The sequence below is a fragment of the Myotis davidii genome, unplaced genomic scaffold, assembly GCF_000327345.1.
Source record: "Myotis davidii unplaced genomic scaffold, ASM32734v1 scaffold1, whole genome shotgun sequence".
NCBI classification, from domain to species: Eukaryota; Metazoa; Chordata; class Mammalia; order Chiroptera; family Vespertilionidae; genus Myotis; species Myotis davidii.
Window position 1 is genome coordinate 1,515,049 of NW_006294681.1, and position 11,643 is coordinate 1,526,691.

Here is an 11,643-nt window from a genome sequence, read left to right on the forward strand (position 1 = left end):
TGATGCTCACTGACCACCAGGGCACAGACACTCAACGCAGGAGCTGTCCCCTGGTGGCCAGTGTGCTCCCACAGCAGCAGCGCCACTCAGCTGACCAATGGGAGCCAGATACCAGGCTCATGGATGGCGAGCTAACTGAGCGGTGGCACGGCACCTGGCCCAGGCTCGGGCTCTTCCCCAGCTATCTGTCGAGGCCTGATCCTAGCAGTACACACCAAGGGAACCCACCGGTGTACGAATAAGTGCACCAGGCCTCTAGCTTAATATAAGGTTGAAGTGAACCCATAAGGCAACCAAATTCTAATCCCAGCCTAGGCATTTATCAGCTAAGTGAAAGTAGCCAAAATACACCTCTGAATTTTTGTCTCCGCTATTCAAAGGAAATAAAGATACAGTGCCTACAACACAGTAAGTAGTCAACAGTTACATTTATTAATACAACTCAACCTGCCTCTTTAAAATGTAACTTAACCATCAAGCTCATTTGTATAGTTTCAAAGCTAGTCCAGATCTTAAGAGTATAAAGTCCTGGCCCTGGCCGGGTGGCTAACTTGGTTGGAGCATGGTCAATTACAGCAAAAGGTTGGGGGTTAGATTCCCAGTCAAGGCATACATCCAGGGTTGCGGTTTCAATCCCTGGTTGGGTGTGCTTGGGAAACACAACTGATTGATGTTTCTCTCTCACTCTGATGTTTCTCTCTCTCAAATTAATAAAAACATATACCTGGGTGAGAATTTTAAAAAGTCAAAAACAGAAACAAAAAACAAAAGAAGATATAAAGTCAAGATGTGATGTAGTAGGCAAGGATTGGGCTCAATTCTGTACTCTTCCACTTTCTGTGTCAGTGATCTCACTGATCATTAATTTCTCTAACCTTGTTACTTCATTGGTAAAATGGGGATGATACCTGCTACTCTAATCAACTGTAAAGATTTTTCTAAATCTTTAATTGCAAACTGCTATATTAAAATATAGGTTAAGCTTTTACCTTTAGATTTTTTAATTTGAAAACTAAAATATGGAAGATTAAAAATTCTTCATTAGAATTTTGAAATCATTTATAATTATTATCCTTTAGTCCGCAAGCCAGTTTTTTTCTATTATCTCAAAGAAAACCTGACCAGTAAGAAAAAGTTTATAATCACTGTTCTAACCTAAAGACATTTAATACAGCTCAATTATAACTAAGTCTTTTATTTTGTGTGTGTGTGTTTTGTTTTAGTTAAGGTAAATTAATATTCACTTTTGCTTCATAAACACCCAAATTTCCAAGGGAGAACACTGTACAATGTTTCAGAAGTTCAATAAAAAAGACTTGAGGCATTATCCACCAATGTCAGCACGTAAGCAGAGATAAACAAAATTGCTTTCCCTTAAGAACCTGAGGCACTTCAATCTCTGGACTCACTTCTGAATTAATAAAGTGAAGGTTAGTCTACTTTTAATGTTTACCTGTATTTTCTTCAAATATTTAAAAAATATTATTGTACTTTTGAAAAAGTATAATTTATGCAGATTAATAATAAAAATGTCATAAGAAAATGTACTCTGTCATATTAACTTGACATTTCAACCATACTATTTCATTCCTTAATTCTAGAAGACAACCTAATTCACATTCAGTAAGTATTTAATAAATGCCTACTATGTAACTGATTAAAGTGCCAGTCACTGGAGACAAGATGAAAAACATGGTTTCTGACCTAAAGGACTCCACAGGTCTAGGGGGAAGACATATTTACCCTACAATTTGATAAGTACTATAATGGAAGTACAAACAAAAGAAAACAAACACTCTAGCACAAAGAGAAGGAAGGGTGCAAGTAATTGGGGGAATCAGAAAAGACTTCAGAAGCAATAGACACAGGATTCTGTGTGTGGGTGTATGCAAATTGTACACATTGAGATTATCAAAGAAAATATTTACATTTTCAGAAAATAAGAATAAGCCCTATTTCCTTGAGTAAGTGAGATGGAGAAAGCTGACCAAAGATGAGGCAGGAGGGATGTGTTGTGAAGTTGAGGTAAATTCTTTAATATGTCAATAGCACAAACTTCAACTTTAAGACTCCTGAGTGGCAATACAGAATTAACAGTTAGGAAATCATTCAAACAGGCAAAGATAATTATATTATTCTCTTAGTTCTCTCTATCTCTTTCCTGGTAAACATGACTAGGAATTTATTTCCCCATATATACAAACAGACAAATTCAAACTTCATTTTTCCAACTTACTCTTCCAATTTATATGGTACGTTTAATAGTACCAATTAAACATGAATTTTCTGACCAACATAATTGTCCAATTATTCTGAGGAATTACAGAGAACTATTTTTTGGCTGATCTTCGTTTTTACTTATATATAGCAATCTTTAAAGAGAATAAACAAAACCAAAAAAAACCTCTACACAGCAAATATTTTACATAAATGTTACATGCACATCCACTTTATAATTAAGCAAAATAAACTTTGAAGCATAAGAATTTTTTTTAAATCATTAAAAAATAAGACAATAAGCACAAAATAGAAGCAACAAAAATACACATTTCATAAAGCTTCAGTTGGTCTTGTCTCCCAATCTACTGGTTAAAGCCTGCATTTTGAAAAACCCTACCTTCCTTGCCAAACAGAAACCTCCAATCTGGCTAAGCCTAATATATATCCATATAACAGAGAACAAATTTTAAAACCAGAAGGACACACATTTACTTGTAAATTAATATAAAAATTATTCCCAAATAAAATGAACACTAGAAAATAGAAGAAATATGCTGCCACAGAAGACCAATAGACTGGTGTAATGTATTCCTGTGTTTGATGTGAATTAGATCTAAGTATATAAAACAATTTAAAATAACCAAAAATATTAAACACCTTTCCAGACAAATGATTCATTTTTCTTATTTATAATATTAAAATCAAATGATGGGATTTAATTTTAAAGTCATATTGCATATTTATAATTGAAAATTTAAAAATTAAATAATTACTTCAGGTAGGTCAGTACAAGGACCTACAAATACTTGCAGAACTTTAAATCTGCAAATAATTACTTGATATATTTCACCAATAAATCCAGTATTCACTCATCTGTTCTAAAAGGTCAATTTTTGTAAGTTTTTAAAATTTCAATTAAGTAATTATAAGTTAAATTCTTACAACTTACTTTCATATTTCAGATAATTTTCCATGTTTCTCTTCAGTAGACCAAGTATTCAATATTCAATAATTATAGTGCTCTTTAAAAGGTAAATATGGCCTTAGACAGTGTGGTTCTATTGGTTAAGCGTCATCCCATGTATCAAAATGTCACTGGTTTGATTCCTGGTCAGGGCACATGCCCAGGTTTGTGGCTCAATCCCCAGTAGGGAGCAAGCAGGAGGCAGCTGATTGATGCTTCGCTCACATTGATATTTTTATCTCCCTCTCTCCCTCCCTCTAAAATCAATAAAACATATTAAAAGAAAAGAAGTAAATATATACCTTGACTACACATAATTATTTAGTATTACAGAAAGATAACTGCTGAAAACCTATTCACTAATATTGGCAAGAGGGAAGTAAAATACAGCCTTCTGATATTAAACTTTAAAACCTCTCTTGAAATAGCACATGACTATATTGATTCAAATAACATGAATTAAAATGATCTAATTAATATAAAGCATAAGACCTTCCATGTAAACATCACATTAAAAAACAATACTTTTATAGATGTTTTGCCAATATTAACAAGGAAGCTTTTATGATACAATTTAAAAATTGGATTAAAGTAAATGCATTTATAGTCTTAAAAATTAATTTTCCAACACTTTAAAATTTTTTTACAAGTGAAATTTTATGAAAAATTCCAATATAAAAGAACAGATAAAAAGCAAAGCAGAGCTCTGGGTGCCACAAAGGTGGGATCAAGGGTACCCTCCCCCAATCTCCCCTAGGCAGACCTGAAGCACCTCTGTGGAATGCCAAATAACCAATCTTCTAAGCCCCTGTGACAAATGAATTATAAAATATCTGTTACCAAGTAAAGCGAGGATTCTTATGGTAGCAATTTTCAAACATTTAAAATCCATTAAAATTTCTTGAAAACAGACTAGACTCTGAACAATGAAGACAGTGGATCTGCATAATATATCCTTACATTAGAAATTCATTTTATATTTTAATCAAGTATAAAATCAAGTAGCAAAAAACCCACAATTCAATTATTTAGACCAAATAAACTTCTCAAACTTATCTGATCGTAAAAACATTGTGGGGATAATATCTACTATACCTCATTATCAGAATTTCTCGAAAAGGTTGGAAAACACTGCCATAAGGGATATTAATTGAGGTCAATGTACGGCCCCAAATAGAATATCATATGTTTCTTTTAAAACTTGCACTACAATTGTACAACAAATGATCTTCCCCTATTTTCCAATTATATATTCTTTCACAACATTTAGGTGCAAAGTAAAATTTATTGAGATTATAAAATAAATTACATAAATATGAAATGAAATTTTTCATTCTTAAGAATAGCCAAACTTTCATTGATTTTTATCACCCATTTTTCTTCTTTCTCATTTATTTACTCTCTCCCAACATATGCTAGGACTGCAGATCAACAGACAGAAGAGAGTGGTTAAAGAAATTACTAAGAGATTAAACATAACCATGGCTCTCCACAGTCCTAAAAATAATTCTACATCCACAAAATGGGAACTACTTTTTGTTCAAATTTGCTTTCAAACTATACAGTTGTGTAATAAACATTTGGTTCCTTGTTCTTTCATAGTTTTAAAAAACTAGAGGTCAAGATTTCAAGATACATTTTTTTCATACATCTTTCTTTTTAAGCAAAACAAAAGCAACTTCATTCCAGAATGTTCTCCCTAAAGAAAATGATTAGTAATTAAAGTTTATTTTTAAAATTTATTTCTAGTAGCAGTATTTTTAATAACAAATGGGTGCAGACAGAAATGGTATAGAGACCAAATACCAGATTTTTAATGTTTACATCTAAATGATTCCTATATATAAATTCACATTTGTGAATAATGCAAACACACAAGAATCTCAAAAGCTAACAATTATTTGATTTGTTGAAATTTTCCATGCCTATAATATAGAAGCAACTGTTTATAGTCTTAATTACTTATTTATCTATTTCCTCCATTACCAGGTTAAGTTAAAACTTTAACTATCAGTAAAATTCAAATAGGAATGTCTTATGAAGAAGAAAATACTACATTAAACCAAAAATTTCAGGCACAAAGTAGTCCTCTCCCACAAATTTCTAGCTAATTAAACCTTGTAATTTGCTTTGGCTACAAAGATATGACAGTGACATTAAAAGATTAAATTCTTTCAACATTTCAAAAAAACACACTACAACATATACTAGTAATGTTCCATGTTCAAATCTTTATATTTCGTAATCTAGTTTCAGCTGTCTATAATTTTTAAAGAACTCTTCTGTGTCATAAACGTGCAACTGCTATTCAGGTACACTAGATTAATTCATGTTATTGTTAGTCTCATTCAACTAAATATCTATTTCAAAAATCAATTTATACTAATATAAGTTTAATTCCCTAAATATGGAACTGTCAGACTTACCTGATTTGTCTGGCTACTTAAGTATGGCTCAAAATCATCATCATTTACAGCATCTTTTTGATGAATGGAACCGTTTTGTACTGAAACTAAAAAATATATTTGTATTAGAAGTGTTGTAATCATCATTATGAGAATCACAGAACAACCTAACATTTTCAGTATTTTTCAAATCAAGTCACAAAAAGTTACCCTGAGCTTTCTTTTTTTCACCTAAACACTCTCTTAAGATTAATTTAATTTTGGATACAAATATTTACGTGCTACCAAAAAGTTACAAATCTTATATTAATATGCCTAAGATTAGAGAAATACAAATTATATATATACTTTCCATTACCAAAACCATAAAGTAAATATCCCAATTTTAACACTGTAGTAAGCTAACAGTTAAAATGTTGGAAGGGTTCGCTAATGCTATATTTGAATCTAAAATACCACTTCCAATAGTGTTGCAGATTTCTGAATGTTCTTTAACTTTGTTAAATCTATTACTTAGTCCAATAAAGGTAAATAAAGAACTAAACTTACATAAAATGTCTCCAGTTAAAAAAAAAAGTGACTAAAATTAACTTGAGGCAATATCTCAATGAATAAATTATGAAAAATTCTAAATAAAAATTACGAAGACTTCCACCTTAAAATACAAATAAAATTCAGACACTAAAGACAGCCATGATTACTCTTGCAACACAAACAGGAAAACCAATCAGAACAATTTATAATGCCATATTTGTCCAGAGATCATTTCCATAAATGCTCTATAGTTATTCTCTTGACACTGTCTCAGAGTGGTTTTGAGCAAACTTGAGGTAAGAAGATCCTGGGTTTGAATCCTAAGTCCAACACTGAGAAGTTGGGTGATCGATCTCGGGTTAGTGACTTAGTTTTTTTAACTGTACTTCTCTGTTCAAGGAGGATATTAATAGTACCTATCTACCTCACCTCATCAGAGTATTCAATAACAGTATGCAATCATCTTGAATATTACATAAAATATTACAAGATCCAGTTAGGATGACAATTTACTTTAGAACCACAGAAGTTTACCAGGCTAAAACTTGATGTGCTGGCTCTGTCTATGAAAATATACTATTCTATACTACTTTCGAAATGCAAGTGAGGTATAAACAGTTGAACCTTTCTGGTGGATACTGACTAATCTATTGGAAACAACAAAAACACCCTCAATATCTGGGTATTTATTACTTAAAAATAGTGTCACAAAATACTATAAATTAATGTCAGGGGCAATGGATTTAAGGGGTGTTCCTTTATAACAGCATACCATTTTACTTTTTCCTAATTTGAGTTTAGATCATCTATAATGTAATAGCGAGTTGACAATGACATGGGAACAAAAACAGGCGATATCCTTGGATCTGCCTCCCACTAAGTAGCAATGACAACTCAAAGAAACAATGCTATGTTGTGAACCCTTCAAAGTAAACATACATTGCCCCTTAAAGACTATAAGAGAAACCTGAAGGTTGACTTGATCCACTGAGGTGGTTTAACGCTATGTAATAAAGATAGCACAATAGCCAAGGTTGAGCTAAAGGTGCTCCCCAGATTTTAAACAGGTTAACAGCTACTAGAAATTAAAATAAAGAGGTGGGTAACCTTAGGCTATTTCTGGTGGGCTAATCATGTCAGCACAAGAGATTCTAACATACCTGTTTTTCTTTACCACTCCTTTATCAAAGGTAGCTATGCATAATGTATTACCTCTTGAAAAATAATTCTTCACTACACTTATGGACTATTAGATCAGTACTATTAGTACATATTTGAAACAGCTACCGATTTCAAATCACATCTATTTCTTGTATTTGTTAAATTCTCACAAATTTAATCCACACTGCTAATATGGTAAAAAGTACCTGCTTAAACTTTAACTAAATATATATTACACTGCTATTCTTATTTCCTCTGTTCTATCCTTTCTCGTAAGAGCCTGAGACTAAGGACAAAACATTCACACACAATAAGTAAATAGTCTACAATCATTTATAAGTGATGCGTAAATGTCTAAGAAATTTCAAGACTACTCAAGGAGTATGTCAAAGGAAATGTTTAATTAAAAGTATTTTATGCATACTGACAAGTAATTTGCATTCAATTAAAGTCTGAATAAGAAGCCAGCCTTTGAGTTTCATAAGCATACATTTAAGAAATTCAACTGTCTTAAAGACTTTGGTTTTTGAACATCATTTAATCACAATTTAATGTCTTGGAGACTGAGAGCCATTAAATAGTAATGAAATCTAAGCTAGTTCCATAGTCTATACAAGTTCTTCAGGGAAAAAAGAACAGATGACTTACATGATTCTTCGCCTGTTTCCTCTGCTCTATGAAGCAGAGTCAAATCAAGATAGAACATGGGCCTTAGGAGCCAGGAGATTCTTTGCTCTGGTCTGACTACATCAAGTTAGGAAAGTCAACAGATCTGTGCATCATGTTTTCCCACCTACAAAAACAGTGACAATACCATATACCCTCTATCTCCTTATAGGAATGTTTTGAGGATTAATAATAAAGCCTAAAATGACAGTTAAGTGCTTTGCAATCATTTCCAGAGGGGAGATGGGAGAGGTTACAAAAGAATATTGCCAAAATACAAGGCATTTTCAACTACTTTTCTGAATCGCTAAAAAATAGCCAAATTTAACCTAAGTCTTTGACATTACAGTTGTACCAAACAATGTTGGGAGGGGAAGAGAGAGAAGTGAAAAGATAAATTACTTTCTATGTATCTACCTATTTATGAACTTAAGGAATAGGAAGAAGCAAGCAGTAAGGCCTGAGGGCTACTAGGAGCATGGGATTTGACACTTTCTCTGTGATGCCTGCAAGAAAAGGAGTAATACACTTTGATTCCAGCAAGCAAAAATCCTTCTTGTTAATAAATAAAAGCGATATAAACTAAGTTTTAAATTATGGACCAATAGGTAAATAATCATCTTTAAATTTCTACTACGCTTCACCATGGCCAATAATAAAAACAATTCAAATATTTAACATAGAGTACACAATAGATGAGTTTAAAAGGATTCAAACTTATAAACAAATAAACCTAGAATTTATACAACAAAAGCATGTTTTGCCTTATAGACATTGCTATAAAATTCCCTTTAAATTTTAATTTTAGTTCCTTTAGTGCATTTATGTCATTAAAGATATATAGGAAAACAATTAGCAGAAAATCAAAGACACTAAGGCCAGGTGTAAAGCCAACGCTGTCAACTCACAATAGTTCAGAGGAGAAACACAGCATCTCTGAAATCATATGAACTGAAAAGGATCCTGCTTTCAAACCTCTGACACCTCCTCAGGGACATGTATTTTTCATAAGTTCTAAATTCAAGTTTAATACTCATATTCTTCGAATACTGAGCCACTACGTTCAGGAAAAATAACTTTGCTTTCTGCTTCATTAAAATAAACAGAATAACTGTAAAACAATTTCACTAGCTTGAAAATCCAATCAGCTAAGGCAGAGTAGTTTTTCTCACACATATACTACTTGTATAAGTTCACTTGGGGGTGCCTTCTCCTTGTAATTCTCCCTGCAGAGGCATAAAAGTACAGGTAATGTATATGTGTATTTTTGCCCTTGTAGTATCTACCATTTTAAGGCATCTTAAGTGACTGCCAATACTTTTAGGAGAGTAGCATTTTTCCCTCCTGCCATATTTTAGGCAATAGTCTTTCTGCATTTTAAAAATAAGATGAGTTGAGGCCCTGGCCAGTGTGGCTCAACTGATTGACTGTTGTCCTGTGCATATGCCCCCGGTTGCCGGCTGGATCCCAGGTACGGGTGTGTACTGGAGGAGAAATCACAGGAGGTGATCAAATAGGTGACGAAGGTGAAAAGAAACTCAGCAGATATAACTGCTAGAGCAGTGGAATACTGTAATTACAACAATCCTCACAACATACGATAGGGTTTATGACTGGAATTATTATTTTTTATAGAGGGAAAATTCTGGTTAAAAGATGCACTGTGTTCAAGCTCACTTGGCAACAAGCAGTATTAGAACACAGATCTCCTTGGTAACCCAGTCAATCCTTCTATCCATGAATGAGATTATGAACTGAACAATAAAGGAGAAAGAAAATTTCTTGGCTTAAAGAACTATCCAAATAAATACTTTGTACATGTATCTAAACACACCTAACAAAAGTGATACTAATAGATTAAAACAATGTTAATAACAAAAACTATTTATTTATGTCAATATACAATATTATTTACATATAATTTATATCTATAATATAAAAAATGTCACTAGGACATACTTAAGTGAAATGACTACATTATAAATCAAGTTTATAGTAATGGCTTATTCAGTAGATGTCCTATTTTGTTTTGTCAAACAAGTACTTCACAGAACTTGCATACTTACTTTACAGCAGATTAACACAATACTCTCAACATTTCAAATAGCCTTGCAAAGTGCCACCTCCCCAAAGATCTAGGATAAAATAACTTACACTAGGCAATAATGGGAACAAATTTCACCTATCTCCAAGTCTACATACCTCCTAATGGGAAGACTAGCAAAAACAAGTAATCATTCTTTTTAAGTTTACAAATAAGTTTTTTAAAACTCAGTTAAAAAAGATCAACTATATCAAATCCTGAGGTTTATAGTCACAACATAAAAAAATTCTAAAATTAAAAATTGTACTCTAAAAATTAAATTCTAAAATTTAAAATTTCTAAATGTGTATATACTCCAAGAAAATCTATCTTAATCAAAATAAAACAATAAATTTGTTACTTAATACAGTGCCATATATCTGGAATGCATAAGTTCTCAAACAAATTGTACAAATCAAAGAAAATTAACTAAGCTGTGTATACAGTACCTATGCCTTTCAAATTTGCTCACGCAAATAACCTGAATCTAAAGAGCATCATAAAGAGATTAAATTGTATCTAAAAAAACTATTGTAGATCTTATTTTCTAGGTAATACTTTGCTCCCTAGAATAAAAAACAGAAGCAGAATCATGTTGTCTCATTTCCAGTCCTATTACAAACTGTCAATAAATATACCATTCACTGTAATGTTATTTAATTGGCACTGTCCCAAGAAAGCAGTTATTGTTCCATACTCACGCACGTCACATGATCAATGTCACGGTTCAGTCAGCTGACTGAGCTATTCCGTATTAGTAAACACAAAATACACTTCTTTTTAAAAACGCTTTACTTTCCGGAGTACTTCCCTTCTTAAAAACTCAATAGCAAGTCGCATCATCAAGCATTTCCTCCGCCGTCAGTCCTTTCTAACGTACCCAACTGAGTCCCACCTTGCAAACAGGACTACAGAGAGAGAGAGCATGCCTGCTCAGCTTTATCTCCCACATAACTGCCTTCAATAGAATCAATGGTTAACAGTACCATTTGCACTGATGTGACATGGAATGCTATGGGGTTGCATGTTCCAAAGTAACCTAGACATGACAAACAAAATCTCCACTTATCTACCTATGGGAAGAAGTGACACAATACAGGCAGATTGAAACATATATTCGTAACTCCATCTCCTGAACTGAAATACCCAACTAAGCAGAACACTGGTCCTGATACCACTTCGCTTTCTATAAAGCTGGTCTCCAGGGAAGGAACTACCAAAGTTTTGGAGCACTGGGCTGCCTTAGCCACGATGAATGTCCCTCCAATCCTACATTTCAAAAAAAAAAAAAGGGAAGGAGGGGGGAGGAGCAACAACAAACAGAAAGACCCTCACACCGTTTACAAAGTAACATCGAACCAACAGTGATGAGTAAGATAACAAATAGCCAAACTCACCTTTATTTCCTTGCCCTTTAGGTCTCTGTGTAGCAAGACGAAAGGTGTCGTAATGTGAAGGGGGGGGGGAAGAAAAGAAAGAAAAGAGGGAAAGTGTCTTAACCAAAGGCGTTATCAAAGGCAAGTTTATTTTCAACAATCCGCGTAGGAAAGAAGCCACCGTCTCCTCCGCGGCCCCCGATTCTCCCCCCACCCCCCCGCCCAAACCTTCGC

The 11,643-nt window shown here is 33.2% G+C and overlaps 1 protein-coding gene across 1 annotated transcript in view; it reads right to left on the reverse strand.

Moving 5' to 3' along the window:
- Positions 1 to 11,514, reverse strand: part of YTHDF3 (YTH N(6)-methyladenosine RNA binding protein 3) — a 40,679-nt gene extending 29,165 nt beyond the window's left edge. The window contains 4 exon segments of the mRNA XM_006769046.2: positions 3,948 to 3,992; positions 5,611 to 5,696; positions 7,933 to 8,077; positions 11,431 to 11,514. Of these exon segments, the coding sequence (XP_006769109.1) occupies positions 3,948 to 3,992; positions 5,611 to 5,696; positions 7,933 to 7,990 (189 nt within the window). The 5' untranslated portion in view covers positions 7,991 to 8,077; positions 11,431 to 11,514.
- Positions 11,515 to 11,643: the final 129 nt, after the last annotated feature.